The sequence below is a fragment of the Euprymna scolopes genome, chromosome 7, assembly GCF_053919585.1.
Source record: "Euprymna scolopes isolate OS-2025 chromosome 7, ASM5391958v1, whole genome shotgun sequence".
In the NCBI taxonomy this organism is placed as follows: Eukaryota; Metazoa; Mollusca; class Cephalopoda; order Sepiida; family Sepiolidae; genus Euprymna; species Euprymna scolopes.
This window is the reverse complement of record NC_136488.1, coordinates 165591144-165615311: the sequence shown is the minus strand read 5'-3', so window position 1 is coordinate 165615311 and position 24168 is coordinate 165591144. Positions and strand designations below refer to the sequence as shown.

Sequence of the window (24168 nt, the reverse complement as noted above, 5' to 3'; positions counted from 1 at the left end):
TTTACTATCTCAAGTTTGAATTATTTGGAATTATCTCCCTTGTCCTACAAAATTGGTGCCAAGAGATCATTTTTTTTTTTTTATTTTTTTTTTTAAAATTAAAACTACTTGATCAATTTATGTGAGTTTTGGGTGTATAATATTGTCTTTCCATCACAGGTATGCATGCATATGTCGGCCCTGCTATTTTAACAGTGTCGGTGACCACGGCTCTCCAAAAATTGTAGAGCCATGATAATCTCAGGAAGACAAGTAAAGACAGTAGTTTCTCATTGCTTTCCATCTTGATTCAGGGGTGTATCTTCCCCTGTGAGATAAACGTGTCCACCAGATACCAATCTGGAAATTTCTACGACCCAGTGCAGTACATACAGTGCCTAGCCTTCCCAAATGGTCAACCATCTGGTACTGGCCAGGCTCATTGTTGCTTAACTTCAGTGATCTGGCGAGAACCGATATGTACACCATAAAGAGTTTTATTTCGTTTTTTTCATGGTTGGGGATAAGTTATGGACTTGCATTAAATATTCGTACACTTGAAATGTAAATTGTTTTATTTTAATTTAGTAAAAATTTCTCTGACTAATCAATTCAGCAAAAATACAATACAACTGAATTTTACTTTTAATTAAAACTGCACTCAATTTTTCCTAAATAAAAAAAAATTACCAAGCTATAAAGTCGAAAAAAAAAAGGGGGGGCAAATATTTACCTGATCTTTCTGAGCAATGTACAGAATAAGTCGTGATCGGACAGCAACTTTTAGGCACAGGTGGGGACCAAGTAATCCTCAGATCTTCTAAGCCCGAACCTTGCACACTTACATTCTGTGGTGAATTTGGAGCTTTCTCTGAAGTATAGGAAAAAAAAAAAATTATGAGTGAATGAAAGTTACAGGGTGGAATGATAAAATTGTCGCCCTAAAGAACATAACACTACAGTTTTATTTTAAAAACTTTCATTGAAAAAAATCAAGTGAGGTAACTTGATTATGTAGTAGAGCTGACATCTATTCAATGTAGCTACCTTCAGCCTCAATCACCGCCTCAATATGGGTCTGGAACTAGGAGCTCAGCGAATGGTCTTTGGTGTGGTTTCAAGCGAGGGCCACATCATGCCACCTCACATCTTCGAAGTCGGCTTGAAAGTCCACACCAAAGTGAACCTGGATGTGCTGAAGAGTGTGATCAGGCTGGTTTTGGTGTTGTGGGAGGTCATGTTGGTGATGTTCTCAATGTATGACCAAACAAAGTAATTCAGTGAGTTCAGGTCAGATGAAGAGGGGGGGGGCAATGAGAGAAAGGCACAAAATCGTAGCACTCCTTTTAAAGCCAAGCCTTGGTGAACTGGCACTGAGTTCTGCTGCCACACCAAGGGTCTGCCAATGGCCACCTGCTTACACCAGGGGATCACCACACTCTTCAGCACATCCAGGTCCACTTTGGTGTTGACTTTCAAGCAGACTTTGAAGATGTGAGGTGGCCTGATGTGGTCCTCACTTGAAACCATACCAAAGACCATAACTGTGGCCAGAAACTTTGAGCTGTGCCCTCAAGCGTTGAACCGTCCAGATCTACATTTTGAAGGTGCTCACAATCTCCGATCTTGCTCGTTGAACATTGTGTCACTTTCAGACATGATAGAAGGATCCTATCGCTCTTGGGATTTGTACACAACTGGCCAACTAGTAGATGGTCTGCAACAACAAAAGAAAAAACTGGTTTTCATCAAATGGAAATGGAATCATGTCCTTTCTAGGACAACAAATTTATTGTTCCACCTTGTAATTTAGTTTTATCATAATCTTATATCAAAACTATGGAGGGCAGAAATTATAGCTTAGGTTTAATTTCAGCATTTGTGTAATTCTTGCTTCCCTTATTTTGCCCTTTAGTCCTCACATTCCATGAGTGATAGTTCAGAAAAAAGAGGAAGATTTGCTGTTTCATGGGTTGGAATCCATCCACATAAGGAGAGTAGAAAGTGATGTTTGGTTTATTGCTTCTCTTATCCTTTGTCCTTTAATTTTCAAATTCCATGAGAAATGTTTCTGACAAAAGGGAAAGAATTGCTGTTTTCTGGGTTAGAATCTATTCATATAACATTCATCGCTGGCTAGTTATTGACCTTGAAATTATATTTTTCTTTTAGCTCCTTATATGAAGTGGCTTCATGCCTTGTCTGGAGCGATTTCCATAAAAAAGAAGACAACAACAATACACATTCAATATGTGAGCTAAAAAAAAAAAAAAAAAAATTACAGGGATGGTTCCAAAAATAAAACATCCTATTTTTCAATAAAAAAAAAATAAAAAGTTCAAGAGCTATGAAGATGGGAGTGGTACTATTAATCAACCTTGTGTTCAAGAATTTATTTTTCTACATAGTCACCACCATTCTCAATGCCCTTTTGCCAGCGATAAATGATACCTTTATCCTAAAAATTTGGAGCGTGCTTTGTCACTCACATCTCTTGTCACTCTGAAATCGATGAACCCATCTCCTAACTGTGCTAACATTAATTGCATCGACTTCATAAACATTCAGCAGGTGCCAGTGAATGTTGATTGGTTTTATTTTTTCTGCACGGAGAAATTTAATGATACATCTCTGCTTCTGAAGCATGTCCATGACCGGACTTGATTTCTTAGAATCTTACACCGTCAATATCTGCAACAGAGAGATGAAACTCTCAGGTCATAAATGCATAAGTTCAGTCATCATAACAATGCAATTTGCAATCCTCTCTGATCCATTCAGACAAAAAAAAAGAGACATTACTTTCTGAACATCTCATATATACAGTTGTTAAATTTATCTTACTAGTAAAATATGAATATTTTATCAATTTCAGTATAATTAGCTGACCACATATTCAAGAAGAATTCATTCCTCGACTTTGTGATTGGAATTATCATGTAATATTATCATTGATAATATAAGATGTTGGAAAAGAAAAATAGTTGAATTCAATAACATTTACATTTATTGATCCGCCAGAGTAAGGAAAAAGGAAAGTGTTTGATTAGAGTGGATTTTTATCAGCTACTATGCCGAAATGCAGGGGAGGACGCCACCACTTTTCCCTAGATCATCTCCTTGTAATGCTGAGCATTTAGCATGAAGTACCATTTTTGGTCCATCAACTCCATTTTTTTTTTTTTTAAAAGTCTTTGATATAACCAATGATTGAACCTTGAGAAAACACTAATCATTATGCTAAATGGTCCGATCATAGACAAATATTACAGGAATTTAAGATACATATTAAAAAGACAAAGTGTGAAGCCATTTGATGTAAGGAGCTAACAAGGACAAAAGATGATTATCGAAAAAACAAAAGATTTCTTTAACCTTTGTCTTGAAAACGCTAAGGTTATAGGTAGGAGGAAAACAGTCAGCAAGGTGAGAGTTCCAGAAGCTTGCAGGTCTTGAAAAGAAGCTTCTGGAATAGGAAGCTGTATTACAATGAAGTACTTGAATAGTGAATTGATGTAGACCACTAGACCAATGAATCAAACGAGCTGAAACAAAGGAAGCAGGGAATAGATCAGACAATTCTGAAGAAAACATGCTATAATATTTATAGAAAAGACCGAGACTAGCAACATCACGTCTGTGTAAAAGAGATTGCAGAGAAGAAGAAAGGGTGTGGAGGCCATTTGAACTATAGTAGCAATACACATGAAAAAATAATATGGTGGATGTGTAATACACATGGAAAAATTGAAATAGCTTAAAATATTTCAATATTGGTATACGTAGAAAGAGCTGGATGAGCTAAGAAAGAATCTTTTTAAATTTTAAAAATCTGATTAAAATTAAGGACGTTATGACTATCTTTGTTTGGATATTTTCCCCTCTTTAAGACCATATGCGTTTCGTCACATTTTTTACACTACTTTTTAAAAATGTCATATCTTTGTTAAAACACAAGATTAAGCAATGAAATTTACCATATAAAGTGTATTTTTGTACAAGGAATCAGAATATGCAACTGAAAATATCCAAAAGTTCATGGTTTCCAAATAATCTGCAGTAAATGTGCATAAATATGCTGCAATTCCTTAAAAATGCCATGTATCCAGAAACAGAAAAGAAGTTGAACTCAAAGTTGAATTGTAATGTGCTTTATGTCCAAAAAAACTTAAATTTAAAACATAGGACCATTTAAAAATGAATATATTGCAAAATTTCTTTGGTATTATTGTAGATTAACACCTTCTGTTTAACCCCGCCCAACCCCTTCTGACCACCCCTCCAAAATGTGATTCTACCTTTTTAGGCAATTATGTATGACATTCTATGAAAAACTTTAATGAAAGATAAACAAATTATTTTAGAATTTAATGTAAAATAATTCCCCATTACAGGTCATTCTAGCGTTTTAGGGCAGTTAACTGTTTTTTTTTTATGGGAGATAAATCCTGTATGCTTTTTGCTTTATTTTTTTTAAGACGATTATGTGTGGTTTTAAGAGGGTTTCTATGCAATGAGAATATAGAGAGGGTTGCTATTCGGACTTTGAATTAATTGTAGGGCTAAGGAAAATTATGTGAACATACTGAAGACTTGACAGAAACAAAAACAATATTAGAGGGGGGGGGCGGTTAGTTTCACAAAAATTTAATGTAAAATAATTCACCATTTCCAGCATTTTAGGACAGTTAACCAATTTATTTTATGTGCATTTTTCTTTAAGGAAGGATTTATTTTTTGTTTGTTTGTTTTAGACACTTGTATGTGGCTTACAGAGGTATTTTGTTGGGGGGGCACTCGAACTTAGTGTTATTGTTAGGGTTAAAGAGTGTTTTAGGTGGAGACTTGCCACACATAACTTTAGTAGGTGGGTTGCTAACAGTATTTTGTTTTACTATTTATTTTTAAGTCATTATCAAGACTTCAAATATTTAAGTGTCAACTAACTGACATTTGTCTTGTTCTCAGGAAATGCTCAACAGTCAACACTATTTGTGCGTTTGTATTACTTGCCATAGAGGTACGAAAAAGTTGTCAAAAAAAAATAAATAAATAAAAATAAAAAAATAAAATTATAACAAATAAATGTTATGCAAAGCATGTTTTTATTTAATGTAACATGTTAATTCAGCTCGAAAAACATACAGTGCTTACCGATGTATTGGAAAGTTAAAAATGGCGACCAACTATCTCTTTCACACGGTAAGTTTGGGAAAATGAGTTAAAAATAAAAAAACTAGACAAAATACTATTAAAAACCCACCGAATATATATCCGCCTATGTCACGGTAACATATATTGAGCGAGATTCTAACAGTATTTTGTCTGTTTTTTTATTTATAACTCATTTTCCCAAACTTACCGCCTCAAAGAGAGAGTCAACCGCCATTTTAAATTTTCGAATACATCGGTAAACACTATGTTTTTCGAGCTGATTAAACATGTTACATTAAATATAAACACTAAAAATTATCCAGTTAGGTAGAAAAATAACTTATCTTGCCTTTGATAACATTTGTTATATATTTATTTTTTGAATCTATGTGTATGGTAATACAAACGAGATTTTCATACATCTTTTGATTTTGAAAAAAACATTTGTGGCTGTTTGCAGTAAAACATTGTTTTAATTTGCTGTTCAAAACTAATGCAATGAATAAAAGTGCATGCAAGCTATATATCTACAAAAGTTTATTTTGTTTTTTTAACCAGAAATGTGAGAAATTATAATGGATTCATAATGCCGAATTGGTTGGGGTTGTTGTTGTTATACATTTTGAAAACCGAATAGTTCTAAACTAATGTTATTCTGATAACAAAATAGCTCTAATTAAACATATCAGAACATTTATATTCATATTTTCATGTTTTTCTTAATTCGTTCGTGAATAAAAATTAAAGAACGCGTGTTTATACTGTGCTATGACTAATACTACAACTGCTGCAGTGCTGCTGCTACTAATACTAAATTAATTTGACCAAACTCGAAAAATAAACATAAAGATAGTAAAAAGAATGATTTATTTACAAAAAAAAAAAAAAAAAAAAAAAAAAAAGAATGATTTATTTACTAGTGGGTGTCCGATAAAATTTCTTTTCAAAATGTTTGATACTTGTCATATTAAAGTCTTATTTTTAACACAACAAAAAAAGAAATGGTCAAAAATATTTCGGACACTTGACAGTATTAAGATTAGCACCTCTTCTGATTGGTTTCCAAATTTCATAACGAAATTCTCCATACAATCATGATACGGGCCTTTAGAAAACAGGGAGGGTCATTATAAAACCTTACCGAAAACGCCATTTTATGACGTTCACATTTTTATCACTTTATTTGCTTAAAACTCTTAAAATATATAATGTACATTCATAGTTATTAATTCATTTGAAAGTATATTCATTTCAGAACAAAACAGTAATTTGAAGACTTGAAGTGCTTTGGTTTGAAAAATATGGCTATTTTAGTAGAACTACCTTGAAATCTGTAATTATCCAAAGCATTTTTTTCGTCCGTGTGTATTGCTAATTACAGATACGTTTCTGCACCTTATGAAGAACCCTCAAATGTGACTGTGATTCACCATTGCAAATATGACAACAATACTCCATATGTGGCCTGATAGTAGATCTGTAGAGATGGAGAAAAACCACAGATGGGAGAAAGTGTTAAGGGTGATGGAGAGAACCAACTTTTGTGAAAAGCAGAAAGAGTAATAGATCTAATATATGAACTTCAAGAAAGATTTGATGACAAAGAAAGGCCAAGAAATTTCAGAGTTGATTTCTCCTCAAGAGCAAAACCAACCATGAGAATCTCAGAAACAAAAAGTATACATCTACAATTGAAAGACATTATATAAACAAAGAATACAATCGCCCCTATAGCAATAAAAAACAAGACAGGCTAGAAATAGAAACCGTATAAATGGAATTACTAAATATGTAAATTCTATTTAGATTGAATTTGTCTCTGGTAAAAACATGCAGTGCAATGAAAATGTACTACAAAATCGTTTGCATTTTTTTTTACTCACATTGAAGAGTAGAGTGACTTGATTAGTAGTGTTGGGACAATGAATCGGAACTTTTAGGATATTGGAATCGGAAAAACATGGGCCTATTTTCTAATGCCAAAACAATTCCTTTAATTAAATTTTTATTTGATTTTCTTTTTAAAAAAAAATCTTCCACTGCTGGTAGTAGTAAATAATAAAATAAATATTGATTTAAACTTCCAGTAAAACTAAAATCTACAGATCACCCCCCCTCCTCCTTCACAAGTCTTTGAAAAAATGTATGCACATTCAAGATGTGTTTTTTACAGTAATTGGGACAAATAACTTTATAGTTAAATATTTAGAGATTTATAAAGCATCGGAATCAAGAATTTAGTACAGAATCGGGGAAAAATTTCCATGCAGTACACAAGTTTTTAACTTTGTCTGATATTGTTTCCTGTTGCAATCTCCGTTTTCTTCGGCATGCTTTTTCATTTTTTTCTTTAGCTTCCAGCTATCTGGTGGGGAATACTGTGAGAATCACATTTCCACACATAGCGAACACACAGACACAAAACCTGTATCGTTAAGGTAAACATAATTATCGCCCCTTAATTCCAGCAATATCATTCTTTGCTACAAGGGGGCATCAGTACCTTACACTTGTTTCCGCTTTACTTTTCTCCCCCCCCCCTCTCTCTTTCTTCCTGGACACAGCGCGATGCAGATGCATAACAAGAACACTCCCCTATTTACTACAAAGACTCGCATGCAAAAGATTTATACTATACTCATGCAAGTTTTTATTTTTATGCTTCTTACAGTATCAAACTTTTTCTCATTACTTGTGTAACTTTACAGTAAATAAATGTACATCAGTTGTATAATATAATTTCGGCAATCTTGTGTATTCATTCTTAGTTTAGAGGACCAAACAACCTTTTCTCTAATTCTCTACAAACTGTCCTATCAATTTAGTATAGAATCAGTAATTGTATTGGAATTGTCCCATCACAATTGATTAGAAAAAACTAACAGGCTAAGCTTGTGCATTAAAAAAAATTGCACCAGAACAAGTTGTGGTCCAAATTTTCTATAGAGAATGAGATCATCAACTCTTGTACAGGAGAATACTAATGTTGAAATGAAAGGGAGAAATCAGATAACTCTGACCCAACAACATAATCAACTGAAATATTTTAATGACAAAAAAAAAAACCCCCAAAAAAAACAAACAAAAAAACAAGGAACTTGTACAGTTTAATCAAGACATTAAAAATATCGGAAAAAGTTATAATGTACCTATCCATTATGGAATGAAGTTCTCTAAAAAAAAAAAATTCACTTAATTTTGATCAATTATTTGTTATTTTACAGCGAATAAACAATTTGTTATGATACCGAGCAAAAGGTAGCCATGTTTCGATTTTTAGAAAGAAAAGCTATGATTTAACATGAGGGAAGAGGGGGTGTTGGCGCCCTAGACTGAGTTATTTCCCCGGGGCGTGTTCTGAAAATCCAAATATGGCTACCTTGAGCGCGCTATCATAAAAATGCGTTTTTCCACTGTAAAAAAAGAACTACTTGATTAAATTAAATAAAAATTTTTTTCTGAAGAACTATTTCAGTCCAAAACGGATACGTACAATATAACTTTTTTTTTTTTCAATATTTTCTTTTTAATGTGTTGATTAAACTGTACAAGTACCAAAAACTCAATTACTAATAATCATTTATAGAAAACCTAATGAGTACATCTTAAAAAATCAAAGGGAGATAAATCAGTACAGCTTAAAAAATCAAAGGGAGATAAATCAGTACATCTTAAAAAATAACATGCATTTTTTTTCATGTTCGCTTACCATTTACGTCGACCTTGAACCTGGCAACAGCAGTAGCATAACCGGCTATATTCTCCGCAAAGCATTGATAATATCCTGAGTCGCTTTCTTGACTTTGGACAATCCGTAGAACAGAAACACCTTTTTCTTTTGACTGGAAAAAAAAAAAAAAAAAAAATGAAATAAAACATTGAGCCGTCCATGATTTAACAGTAAAATATTCACAACGTTTGTGCACCATGAGCTCTAATCCAGAGAAGCCAGTATCCTTCTTCAGGGGTTAGTTGGCTATAAAGATAATTCTCAAGTTAAAAGAAAAAGAAATATAAGCCAAAAACCAACAATCCAAACAAAAACATAACACTATGTCAATGCTTCAGCATGAGTTGGCCCTAACGAAGAATGATAGTTGTCTTTTTTTTCCCTCTCCAAGCATAAATACATAAAGAATACATTGCTTACAGATGAACCAAGGTGAAATCTGAGATGACTTTGAGTTATCCAGCAATTGATGAAACATTCAAAGTTTGTGCACTGTGATACTTGCTCAAACATTGCAACCAGAAGCTCAAATCCAGAGAGGACAGTGTCCTTATCCAGAAAAGTCTAGATTGTAATATGAAGCCTCCCAGCCTGTCACTTGACCTCTGAGAACCACAAAAGCATATAGTGTAAAATGCATGTGAAACCAGGGTCAACAGACAACACTGAACAACTGTAGGTATGCATGAAAGATAACCACACATTTTATCTGCTACATGATCTCATTATGATATCTTGTAGATGACATGGAGCATTTTGATGTATCATCCTATTCATATAATCGAGAAAGCTGCTATCAAGAATGAGACGAAACTCAAATTTTCAAGGCATCAGTCAAATCAATCCAACTCAGACTCTTGAGCAATAAATGTTGCCTGATATAAGAAACTTGATCGATCATAAACAAAGATGTGAGATGAACTGAAGCTAAAATGACACAAATATTCAGAAAAATTTACCAAAGCAGAATAACATATTTGCTTAATCATTGTGTCGATGAGCTCCAATCCTGAGAGGGCAATGTTATTCTCTAGAAGACTCTTGACATCTAGAGACCACAGGAGCATTTTTGTAGCAGGTTTGTTGTGTCAGGATCCATGTTCAACCAGAACCAAATGTGGGTGCTGAACAACTGCAGATATGTATGAAGAGCAGTCACATAGCATTTTATCTGTTACATGGTCTTGTCACAATATGCTGTAGACGATGTGTAGCAATTTAGTAACACAATCCATCAAGTTTCTTAGTTGTGAGCAACATTTAAGAAAAAAATGAGATAGAAATTGATTTCTAATGATGTTCTGGGGGAAGACAGTGCAAAAATATTTCCTTTAACTATTTCTGTGAATGTGGGAACAGAGAACGCATGGCTGGTGTGCTGCTCTAACCAAAAAAGGAAAGGCTAAATTAAAAACAACATGAAATGGAAGATATTTTTTAAATTCTCGTATTAAGCCATCCATCAATTGATGATAAAACATTTGCAAACTTTGTATGCCATGACAGCTCACTCATTGTGGCCAGGAGTTCCAATCTCGAGAAACCAGTGTCCTTCTCCAGAAGAGTCTTGATCATAAAATGAGCCCATTGCTCGACCTCTGGGGACAACAGAAGAATTTTTCCAGCTGGTTCGTCATGTCAGGATACATGTCCAGCTAATGTCCAAAGTCGGCATTTGTACTTGTTATATCGCGAGATGTGTAAAATCAATATAACATAAAATATCTTACCGCATGGAGTCCAGCCTTCACGTTGGTATGTAGAAGCGCATGAGGAAAGAACATGACACTTACGAACAAATAAGGAAACATTTCACCGTTATATAACGATATAAGTTTATTAAGAAGACACGCACACACACGTGACTATAATTCAAACATAATAGATGAAAGTTAGAAGTTCAAATATGATAAATCGATGAACAGGAATGATGTTCATCTCGCCATTTTCAAAGTCACTCTGTTTTCCCTCCACTGTCCACTTCCGGTTGTTCATCTCGTGAGAAATTGTGAGAAATTAAAGTTTAGGACCACAGACAAAGGGGGGGGGGGGCGACTTTGCCCAAAGAAGTATAGAGTTACTCCCCTTTGCATCATACGTATGATTTAAACACATAGACCCAACACGTTGTAGCAGAGTACGTCGCAAGGAACATGGGACAAGTAATAACTACACTTTTTTTTTTTTTTTCTAACAACATTTATTCTCAGGTACTTTCCCAAATAAACAATGTCTCTAGCGTAATCATACTTTTTTTATAGTCTTTTTTTTTTTTTTTACAGTGACGTAATTTCGTATACATTTGCATACACGCGCCCATATTCTGTTACACATTAAACATCAGCGGCCATGCATGACAAACAACCATAGAGCAATTTTTTTTTAATTTAAATTATTGTAGACGATGCGTAGCATTTTTTGTATGAATAACAAAACAAAAAAATTAATTGATTTCATAACGAAAAAAGAAAATGGTAATAATTAGCTAACGTACTTCCTAACTTACAGTGTTTTTGTTAAATGAAAGACGAGAAATAAAAGTTATATACAACTTTATCATATCAGAACAATAAGGAAAATTAAGAAAAACAAAACTTCTTTAAGACATAGCATTTTGAAGCTTAATGCTTCTCATCAGGAGAGGAGAAGGGCCAGAATTATATAAAATGCAAATATATTAGGTTGGTGCAAAAATAATGTCGTTTTTTTTACTTGAAGTTGAACGCCAAAAACGACATCATTTTTGCACCAACGTAATAGAAAAATTGGCTTTATAACATTTAAGATATGAAATGAGAATGCGAGACTAGGATATGGTAAAAAATAATTAAGAAATATTGAAAGTTAGTACAACATAAGAGTAAAGTAACAGTAAAAAGAAAAATATGGGTTACTGAAATAAAGGGGATCATTTTGATAAACATAATTCTTTTTTTTTTTTTTATATATTTTTGGTACAATTAAAACAAATTTTGGTTATAATCAGCCAACGTACTTCCTAACTTTCAGTATAACGCTATCGGAAGCAATAACAAAGCAAATCAGTTCCTTTACTTTTACTGTTCTTTAGTATTTCTATTGTGGAACGATTTATTGAAATAAGATATAAGAAAAGGACATTATTGAAAAGTATACAATAAAAATTGAAATTATACAGATAAAATAACACAATTAGTCTTTAAACATGTTTTCGATAATTAAAAAAAAAAAAAGAGCGCAAAAAATGTTTTTAATAATACTAAAATAAATAAAACTAATTTCAATAATTCTTGATTAAAATAAGACTAAAAAAATTTTCAATGATTATTAAATAAAAAAAAACAAACAAAAAAAAACAACCAGAAAATCTTAAAAAAAAAAAAAAAAAAAGTATATGCACAGGGGAAATATAGGCACGAGAGAAGAAAACAGAGAAACTGATTTACTTTGTATCAGCTCCCGGTAGCAGACACACTGAAAGCTAGGAAGTACATTAGCTGACTATTACAGATAAAACAAATATAAGTTGCTTTTATTTTACCAATTCCTCATGTCAAAAAGAAACTGTTTCTGCTTTAAAGAGAAAAAGATGAGCAAATTTACTCACGAGAATCGAAATTCTGCTTCCTTTATCAACTTTCTTGCCATTAAAAAGCCAGTCAAGCGTGGGAAATGGGGATCCTGCATATTTGCATTCAAAGTCAACCACATACGCACGTGGGTAGGATCTATGTTCAAATGTGTTAAAAATGGCGGGTTCCGCTGAAAAAGAGGAAAAAAACTCTTCAATCTGTATATCAATAAAATTAGTAAATGACTTCACATATATTTGCATGCATGTGTGTGTGCGTGTGTGTCCTCTTCCTGCATCTGTGTGAACTAAATGTATGTTTGTTTTATTTACTTACTAGCAAGGTGGGGTAGGCGCCCGGCGTTACCCGGTTGTAAAATATGGTTAATAAAAAGAAAAATGTGATTTGGGTGCCATCTTATTGTGTTATTAAAACAGAAAAAAAAAAAAATTTTTTTTTGTGTGGTGAGTGCACATGAGAAAGTTAAACATTTTTAAAGATAGGAAAGAGAAAACATTAAAAGAAAAATGCTATGTGCGAACTTGCGAGACTTAAGTTCATAAGCTTTATCAGTTGGACCACAATGACACAGATGTTGTCACACTGTAAATTTAGCTTTTTAAAAGGAAACAACTTTTCACATGTTAATTAACAAACAGCGACGAGACCAAGAGTTTTACCTGACCCCACGCATTCAAACAAAATGACATTTCTACATGAAATAATTGACGATTTTTTCTAAATTTTCCATATTATGCGTCCGAGAGATCGCACTTTCTAATGATACCAGGTTCATGCCTGTTCAATGCAGATGACAAAAGCTTTTAGTGGACATAAAAACACACACAGACAGCTGAGATTTATATAATAGACTAGCATGGATATCTGGTGTTGCCCGGGTGGATGAAGTTTGATTTGGACACAGTTGCTATACTAAAGATATTGAGCCCCCCACCCCACACACAAAAAAAGAAAAAATAGTATTTATTTGCTTTAAAGCCTCTTTGGAGAGTTTTAGTTCAGTTTCATACTAAATTCATTCCAATATTCAAAATGATTCATTGTCATACTAAAAGTTGTTTCTTATTTTTCAAGTAATATTGATTCCTGCCAGAGCTATAATAGTATATCTAATTGAAAATACCTCCAAAGAAGCAGCTTTCAACGATTAAAAGTGCACAAATTGTTGCTTTATCTGATGAAGGATATTCTCAGGTAGAAATTGCCAGGAAGGATAATGTTCAAGGAAGAGAGTTCAAACAACGATTAAAGGTACAAGGAAAGGTTAATAATATGCAAAGAAAAAAAAAAAAAAAAAAACCCCAATGATTTTAACAAGTTTTATATAATAGTGCTCAATAATAAATAGAGATGGTAAATTTATTCATATTCAAATAAACATTATTTTAATGTTGCTACACAATCATGACAATGTTTCGGTCAATTAATTATAAATAATTTTATTTTTTTGTTAGTTATGTATAACTAATTGACCAAAACATTAACATTAGAGTGTAGCAAGATAACATACTTATTTGAATATATATATATATATATGTATGTATGTGTGTGTATATATATATATATATATATATATATATATATATATTGCTCAGTTGGTAGAGTGCTTGCCTCACATGCAGGAGGCTCGGGTTTCAAATCCAGAGTGCGGATATGTCTGACTAATGAGCCCAAATGAGGGTGAAACTCGAGTCTTAGACTTCCGGTTTGTTGGCTGCCACGGCTCTTGTGGGCTGCGGCGTTCTTTGGGCTGTGGAAATATATACACACACACACACACACCAAGTTATAGATGTTCAAAAATGATAATTCATGAATTTAATGAGATTATTAAGAGTGCTCCATAAAAGAGCAAGATGTGTGTGTGTGTGTGTGTGTGTGTGTGTGTGTGTGTGTGTGTGTGTGTGTGTGTATGTGTGAGGAGGGGGGAATGATCTCTACCAAACTACTGTTAGTTTTTGGTTTACAGGCATGAAACTTGATATGTAGGAAATGGGAACCCGTGGAACAAATTTGATTTGGTTTTTAGCCAGTAAATATAGCTGCTAAGATGTAAAAATTGGAAAAAAAAAAAAAAAAAAAAAAAATTGGAACTTGGCAAGCATATGTTCACTAAACATGTTACTTCTACACATGCACAAATATACATTTAAAACTTTTAATGTTATTTTTTAAGCTTTTATATGCGTATGGACTTTGTAACACATAATACTGGAGAACTACATGTTTTGGTTTCGATTCTAGCTGATGGCACCCAAGTCAATTATTGTTTTTAACTTTTGAAAACAGTACTATATATATTGAGTAAAATATACTTATCAATAGAGTACTGACTAATAATCAATACAAAATCTGCATAAATTAAAATATCATATTTAAGCAAATTTTACGACTGGGTAACGCCAGGCGACCACCATTATATATTGGGTACAATATAATAATCAATAAGGAATTGGTTCTATAATAATAAATAAAAAATCTGCATAAATTAAAATATATTTAAGCATATTTTACGACCGGGCAGTTTGCTAGGATATACATATATGTGATTGATGCACAAAAAAGAGAGGTTGGAAGGGGGAGGGTGTCAAAAAGAGAACTTACCATAAACAGTGAGCGTTGCAGCAGCTGAGACGGACTGGCCATTTGAGCTTACTGCCGTACAGATGTAAGTTCCATTGTCAGATGGACGGATATTGGCCAAGCGTAAGTTACCACCAGCGATAATTTCAACGTTATCCTTGCGGATTTTTAACCCATCTGAAAGAAAAATTAAATACATTCAATTTAAAAAGATACAATAAAAAAGTTGCAAGTTTATCAAATATATAATCATTTTAAACAGGACTCGTGGAAATTCCATGGAATGAGAAATATATTTAATCAGCAAATATGCTTTGATAAAGCTGATATTTTCTGGACAGTGCAAAAAATTAGTTTTTTGAGTAGAAAAACAGATAACACACAGCAAATATGAGTTTAGTCATTTGTATGAAAATAGTGTTTATTGTATTTTAAATACAGAACTGACCCAAATAAGATAACTTAATCAGTACTAATAAATACTCAGAAAGTCATATTGTGCTACATAGTTCAATACAAATGATAAAATCACATTGTAAGAGATAATCTTTAATTTACTCCTTAAGTCCAGTACATCTTAACAGACAATGTCGTTTTTTTGTTGTTGTTATTTTTCTTGTTTCTTTTGAATGTTCTTTTTTACGTAACATTTCACTGACTTCTTTCTTTGGTGATGAACCGTTGCATGTTGATATTACTACAAGTCCCTTTCTCACACCATTGCAACAAGGATCATATACTATTATTATTATTATGATATTCAAAAACGAGGCTACATCAAAGGGAGGTTACTTCCATATTCTTGTTAAGGGTTGTCAGATTGACCTTTTTAAAGCAAAATTTCATGAATTTGGCTTTTTTTGGAGCAATCTGATCTTCCAAAATTGTATTATTTTCAAAGCATAATGTACGGACTAAGTATGAAAGAAGCAGAATCTTATATAGATTGAATTTTTATATGCAGATAAGTAAATTAATTTGATCAGATTTGTATCATATCAACTCTTTTATTGTTATTTAATGTTGACACAATAGCTATTGTAAGCTATTCATTATATACGATTAATTGTATGCAAGTTGCAATTTTTTTACTAACTAGAAGATGATAGGTGTGGATATGTCTGACTAATGATCCCAAATGAGGGTGAAACTCGAGTCTTAAGACTTCCATTTCGTTGGCTGGCATGGCTCTTATGGGCTGCGGCGTTGCATTGCTACACTCTAATGTTCAAATCTGGTGTAGTGAGAAAGTGTGAGTATCTGAGGAAGTGAGGATTGGGGTGCCTCCAATTTGTATTAAAAAACACGAGGAGTAAAAGTTGAAAAAGGAAATGTAAAATAAGAGAAGATAAGGAGAAAAAAGACTGTCAATTTGAGAGAAGAAGGAGATGAAAAAGATAATGAAAGAAAAAGAAATAAAAAAGGTATAAGAAAGAATAAAAGATAAGAAAAAGATAATGAAAGAAAAGGACAGGAAAAAGAGAAGAGAAAGAAAAGGGATAAAAAAAGATAGGATATAAGAAAGATAAAAAAGAGGATAAGGAAGAGAATAAATAAAGAATAACAGAGAGTAGGAGGGGGTCAGACAAAAAGGGTAGAAAAAGAGAAAAAAATATGAGGGAAAATATAATGAAGGAATAAGCTAAGATTATAATGTCAGGGGCAGACAAGTGAAGGACAATGAACTAAAATGACCTGCAGCCGACATATTTGAACTTCAAGTAATATCTGGAAGGAAAGAAAGAGGTAAAAAAAGGGAAGGGGGAGAAGGAGAGGAGGTGGGTGGCCAGAAATACCTGTAAAAAAAAAAAGCAACATACATTTTAACTTATAATTAAGGGCAGCAGATGGCAATTTGGAGAATATTTAGTAGACAATCCTTGATTTGATAGAAAAACTGACTTTTAGCCAACTATTTTTATAACACGGATGTTGTAGGCGTACAAAAAAAGATGTTGACTAGGTGTGGGTGTGGGTGAGGCATTGAAAAATGAGCAAATAAACATATTACATCAATGTAGGTAGATTAAATGTAAGGGTTGGTTGTAGTGGAAATTCTTAATGGAAAATGGGCATTACGTAAGTATTTTTGATCCAAACTTGTTGATTGTAGGATATTGTTCAATGATATTAGATATTCAATGATCAAATGTCAACAGAAAAAAAGCTACCAACCAACAAAAAGCAGGGTTTTTTTTTCTCACAATAAAAAAAATATCTTTAAGTTCTGAATTTTTTTAGATAATGGCTGATTGTTTATATTGCTTGTATTTGTTGGACTATTGTTCTCATCGTGAGTGTTATTAATGCAACGTTTTAGTCGGATTGTCTTTCGGCCTTCATCAGACATGTCGGTTGTTGTTTGAAAAAGAAAGGAGAAAAGTTACTGAAAAAAAAAATTACATAACAGACCAAGCCTGGAATTTAGTAACATTTGGGAACCTCTAATTTTAGGAAAAACAAATATTGTACACCCTTTAAATTTCAGCGATGGAAGGAAGATAACCCCCCTAGTGATCTCTATTAGAGTTGCCTCCCTTTTTTTTCAACCAACTTTTTTCTCACAGATTCGAAACGATGACCAAAAAATGGAGACTGACTCAGAGAAATACAAAAATATCTATGAAGCCAATAACTTTTCTCCTTTCTTTTCCAAACAGTCGACATGCCTGAGGAAGGTGGAAGGACAATCCGATCGAAACGTTGCACTAATCACACCCAAGATGAGGACAATAGTTGGATGAATATAAGCAAAAATACCTTTTTTTGCAGCTCTAGCTACACCAGCTTTTGAAAAACAGTAACACGTTTGATTTTTTTTTTTTAGCTTGATTTCGTTTGGTTATTTTGTTTTACGACATATCAACCCTTTTCGGATTTTTTATTGCCAAATCCGGTCATTCTGGTAAAAGTTTATAGCTTTAAATATTTATTCATGAGGTTTGGTTTGTTTGATTTGTAGAAGGAAATTGTTGTTTTTGTTTTGGGTTTTGTAAATGGAAAGAAATCAAAACAAAAACAAATGTTTGGTGCATTATAAGTTACAGCCGGTAACTTCAGACAGCCTGATCTGCCCCCCCCCCCCCCAACTATTACTGATAAAAGAAAAATGATACCTTTGCTAGTGTCAAATAATGAAGAAAAACAATAAAATTTAATAGAAAATCTCAGTGGGTTATTTATTATTTTTTTTTCCAAGATCTGTGGAAATTCTATGGTTAATTAAAAGAAAATGTGTTTTAATGTTCTAGAGACAAAGACGAATATAAACTAAGCGTAATCAGTAGAGAAAATAAAATATATAGGTTACTTCGCAAATGAAAATATTTGATATCATCGTGTTTTCTAATTGTTTCCCTCTTTGTCAACTGGTGCAACACATTCTTACAAAAGTTGATTTAATCAATAAAGGAAAATACATTGCATGGGTTTTTGGCTTTGCAATACATAGAGTTTTGCAAAGGTAAAGGCAAAAAACAAAAAACAAAAATGTTTGGTGTATTTGAGGCCAGGAAGCCAATATCTTCAGACAGCCTGAAATAGTAGTACTTGTTACTCAAGTTTAAAACTAAAGGTTTGTTTCAGTTGTGTGACAACTTGTGAGCAAAGACAAGGCGATCTCATATATAAGCATGATAGATTAAAAAGAAACTATTCCAAAGCTAGGTGTGACACGGACGAGAAAATTAAATTGCTATTTAAAATGTGGATATGACAAACGATAAAAGAAAACATTTTACAAATTTAAATGTTTGACACAAGAAAGATATTTAAAACATAAGTGTAACACACAAGAAAACGTTTTACAAATTTAAATGTTTGATACAATAAAGAAAAGATATTTCAAACATAAAGCATAACAGAAAAAAAAATAACTTCAAATTTAGTGTAAAAGATGAACAAAATATTTCATAACCTAAGTGTGACGGACGAGGAAAAAATGCAATTTACAACATAGGCATTTCTTAAACAATTAACTTTAAAAAAAACATATATTATAAGATAGGGAAACAGCTCTGTGGTATTTAAGCTTGAATAATCTAAATGATACAAGTTATTCTTAAGGTTTAAGCATTAATCTATACATTTACCAAAGAAAATACAATGTCAAACTTAAGCATGACAGACAAAAGAAAATGCCATGTCAAACTTGAGCATGACAGACAAAAGAAAATGCACGGTCAAACTTGAGCATGACTGACAAAAGAAAATGTAATGTCAAACTTGAGCATGACTGACAAAAGAAAATGACATGTCAAACTTGAGCATGACTGACAAAAGAAAATGTCATGTCAAACTTGAGCATGACAGACAAAAGAAAATGACAAGTCAAACTTGAGCATGACAGACAAAAGAAAATGCCATGTCAAACTTGAGCATGACAGACAAAAGAAAATGACAGGGCAAACTTGAGCATGACAGACTAAAGAAAATGCCAGGTCAAACTTGAGCATGACAGACAAAAGAAAATGACAGGTCAAACTTGAGCATGACAGACAAAAGAAAATGACAGGTCAAACTTGAGCATGACAGACAAAAGAAAATGTCAGGTCAAACTTGAGCATGACAGACAAAAGAAAATGTCAGGTCAAACGTGAGCATGACAGACAAAAGAAAATGTCATGTCAAACTTGAGCATGACAGACAAAAGAAAATGCCAGGTCAAACTTGAGCATGACAGACAAAAGAAAATGTCAGGTCAAACTTGAGCATGACAGACAAAAGAAAATGACAGGTCAAACTTGAGCATGACAGACAAAAGAAAATGCCAGGTCAAACTTGAGCATGACAGACAAAAGAAAATGCCAGGTCAAACTTGAGCATGACAGACAAAAGAAAATGCCAGGTCAAACTTGAGCATTACAGACAAAAGAAAATGACAGGTCAAACTTGAGCATGACAGACAAAAGAAAATGACAGGTAAAACTTGAGCATGACAGACAAAAGAAAATGACAGGTCAAACTTGAGCATGACAGACAAAAGAAAATGCCAGGTCAAACTTGAGCATGACAGACAAAAGAAAATGACAGGTCAAACTTAAGCATGACAGACAAAAGAAAATGACAGGTCAAACTTGAGCATGACAGACAAAAGAAAATGACAGGTCAAACTTGAGCATGACAGACAAAAGAAAATGACAGGTCAAACTTGAGCATGACAGACAAAAGAAAATGCCATGTCAAACTTGAGCATGACAGACAAAAGAAAATGACAGGTCAAACTTGAGCATGACAGACAAAAGAAAATGACAGGTCAAACTTGAGCATGACAGACAAAAGAAAATGACAGGTCAAACTTGAGCATGACAGACAAAAGAAAATGCCAGGTCAAACTTGAGCATGACAGACAAAAGAAAATGCCAGGTCAAACTTGAGCATGACAGACAAAAGAAAATGACAGGTCAAACTTGAGCATGACAGACAAAAGAAAATGACAGGTCAAACTTAAGCATGACAGACAAAAGAAAATGACAGGTCAAACTTAAGCATGACAGACAAAAGAAAATGACAGGTCAAACTTGAGCATGACAGACAAAAGAAAATGACAGGTCAAACTTGAGCATGACAGACAAAAGAAAATGACAGGTCAAACTTGAGCATGACAGACAAAAGAAAGTGACAGGTCAAACTTGAGCATGACAGACAAAAGAAAGTGCCAGGTCAAACGAGCATGACAGACAAAAAATCCCATGTCAAACTTGAGCATGACAGACTAGGCACATGCTTAATATGTGTTCATTAAATCTGCATGTTTAATAAGGAAAATACTATCTCAATTTAAATGTGACAGACTGATTGCCCGACACACAAAACCTCTCAGAAACACATAAAAAAAAATTGCGACAAATTGAATGAAAGATAAAAATAATTTTAACTTAATTATTAAAAGAACAGAAACAGCAGTCGATGAAAGTTGCAATACTATTGGTCTAGAATATCATGTGACTTGCAAAGTTTGAATTTTTTTTTAATGGAAACATGAAAAAATGATCTGCTCTCATAAGATCGATTAAAAATTTTTTTCTTCCTAAAGTTCAAACTGGTTTTCAAGCAATAATTCGTTTTATTTAAAAAATTTTGTTAAATGAATTTTAATGACTAGATAAAACTGATGACAAGCTCTATGCCGCTCAATACACAATTATGGGGATTAAATAACTATGAAGGGTAATTCGACAGTAGTTTTAAATCAGGTTAAAAATTGTACGTTGATGCATACACATGGAAGCAGCATATTTTTTTTTAATATTTTGTTAAATCTGACATTACCTAGAAATATTGATTTTCTTTTTTTTTTTTTTTTTCAAAAAATAGCAAGTTAAGTGTTAGAATCAATAAAAATCTTGTTGCACAGTAAAAAAACACAAAAACTGAGAAAATGATGTAAAAATTCTTAAAACGTGGGAGAAAAAATATGTAAATTTTAAATAGCAACACTATAGATCAAGTCACATTAAAAAAAAAAATTGTTTCTTTTTTTCTCTAAAAGAAAATCTGGGTTTGTATTACAGAAGTACAAAAAAGTTGTCAAAAACAAATATATAAATAAATTATCAAAAGGCAAGATAAGTTACTTTTGTAGCTAACTGGATAATTTTTTAATGTTTTTTATTTAAATGTAAAATGTTCATTCGATTTGAAAAAAAAACCCCCCAAAGAATATTAAGCACTATCAAAGAACAAGAAAAAGACTCTACAAAGATTTCAAAATAAGAAATAAAACAAAATGGTGGTAGAAACCTACCCAATAAATGTTACTGTGACATTTATTAGGTGGGTTTCTACCATTTTGTTTTATTTCTTATTTTGAAGTGATTATTGAGACTTCAATAAAAATTTTTTAAAGAAACATCGCTCTTGTTCTCACGAGCATGCTACCCGCATGGATTAAATAAAGGGTTCAATTTGAAATTCCTGAATTCGGCAAGACATTGTGAAAATAACCCTTAAGCTGAAAACAGCAGTCCGAAGAATCCAAATAATACAAATATCAATCCTCATCTAAAAAATTTAGAAAAATAGGAATTGTACTCAAAAATAAATGTACTTAGTTGACTTGGAGTGACAGCTTTTGAAGAAAACAATAATCGTGTATATTAATTGAAGTTTTACATAGTCGTAATAAAGAATGATATACAAGCTTCCTTCAATAAATTTTCAGACTTTTGTACAAGCATTTAAAATTGTCTTAGACTCTTCTAACTTCAGTATGTTATTGCTATACATCTTATGAAATGACTGACAAATTTTTATGATTTCAGGTTTAAATGAACAGCTGTAGCAGGAATTGGAATACACCCTACTAAAGCCTGATTGTCACAGCCGGTGAATTAAAAAAAAAATGTTGTCTGGACATGAGGACCCTTTAGAAGAACGATATGCAATAAAACGGTTCTTAACTTGGAAAAAATGCCACAGAAATGTATGGAATGCTTTAGACTGCTTTTGGACCATCTTGTATGAATCTAGCATCAGTTTTGGAGTGACATAAGAGACTCAAGGAAGGTAAAGAGTGTGAAGAATGTTGATAGGTGTGGGAGGAGTAAAGAAGTGAGAACACCAGAGTTGATTGGCCAAATAAAGAATTTCATTGATAAGGACCGTCATGCGTCTATAGAAACAATAAGTGCACAGTTTGATGTCAGTGTGGGAACTGTAAATGATTATTCGTGAGGATTCGAAGACGCGAAAGATTTGCATAAAGTTTGTCCCAAGGGTGCTGGGTGCTTCATTTTTGTCATAGACTATATGATCAAGATGGACATCAAGACAGTTCCTCACCCTCTCTATTCAACTATAGAACAATGAAAAAACAAAAAAAAAACAAAAAACCTTAACTTATATTGTTAATAAAAAGAATGGAGATCAGCTGTTCACTATGAAGCTGTTTCCAAGATTTAATAAACAAGACAGCTGTTTAATTCATGCCTCTCCAGTGGAAAATACTACTTCCCCAATAATAAAATGTAGACATACCCCAGCTACTAATGTAAAAAAAAAAAAGATAATATATATAATAAATGAATAATTATAATATATATATATATAACTACTTCATTTACTCACATAAACCTAATATAGGAAAGTATAGTTTATGCGTAAACTTTAAGTATTTCAAAAGTGCTCAATACGAGATGCTTAATCGCCATATATATTTTATAAATTACTATATATATATATATATAGTAATTTATAAAATAAGTTTCATTGCATGTACATATATATATATATATATATGTACATGCAATGAAACTTATTTTTAATTTACAATTATTAATCTTTTTACTTAATATTAATACAGCTCTAGGATACATATACCTATTGAGCTTATTATATATTTATAGTACTATGAGCACTGTTCTTTTAAAAGTATTAACACATTTATCAAAATATTAAAATAAACTCTTCTCTTTAGACTCCAGGTCTAATTCGGTCTATAAAATATAAAACACACACACACACATATATATATATATATATATATATATATATGTATAGTACAAGTTGTTTTCTTTCTAAATTGTTATTAATAGAATGATATATTATAATCTAGAATTTAATACTATATTAATAGTTCCATTGGATATTGAATGTCATCATTGCTTTTGAAAATCAATTCGTAGTTGAACTGATCTGAACTACATAAATTTGCTTTATATATATATATATATATATATATATATATATATAGAGTCTTTGAAGTTTTTAACATTTGAAACCATACAAACAATTACTTTTTATCATTCGTTAAAAAAAAAAACAAAAAAAAAAAAAAAAAAAAAAAAAACAAAAAAAAAACATTTAGTCAGTAAGTCATTTAATCACCTGCAATCACTGCATCAACTCTCTCGAATTTACTATAATACCAATTTTTTTTTAATTTTTCAAGGGATCATCAGTTGTTTACCATGAAACACTGTTTCGGGGATTTAAATATATATATATATATATATATATATATATATATATATATATATATATATATATAGAGAGAGAGAGAGAGAGAGAGAGAGAGAGAGAGAGAGAGTGAAGGAAGTGGAATGACCCAACTTTGAATAGAAAAGACGTTTTAAATTGCTGCTTCTTTTCTGTCTATTTGGTGTCTAACACTAATAGAAGTCAGTCGAGCAGAATCAAGATGTGCCATAT

At 32.4% G+C, this 24168-nt stretch overlaps 1 protein-coding gene across 3 annotated transcripts in view; it reads right to left on the bottom strand.

The window, feature by feature from the left end:
- Positions 1 to 24168, bottom strand: part of LOC145280124 (protogenin B-like) — a 336035-nt gene that overhangs the window by 96066 nt on the left and 215801 nt on the right. For all 3 annotated transcript variants that reach the window (XM_080131880.1, XM_080131882.1, XM_080131881.1), the window contains exons 6-9: positions 15040 to 15195; positions 12450 to 12604; positions 8843 to 8975; positions 713 to 850 (exon numbers count right to left, since the gene is read on the bottom strand). In XM_080131880.1, coding sequence (XP_079988006.1) covers positions 713 to 850; positions 8843 to 8975; positions 12450 to 12604; positions 15040 to 15195 — 582 coding nt within the window. The remainder of the gene's footprint in view (positions 1 to 712; positions 851 to 8842; positions 8976 to 12449; positions 12605 to 15039; positions 15196 to 24168) is intronic.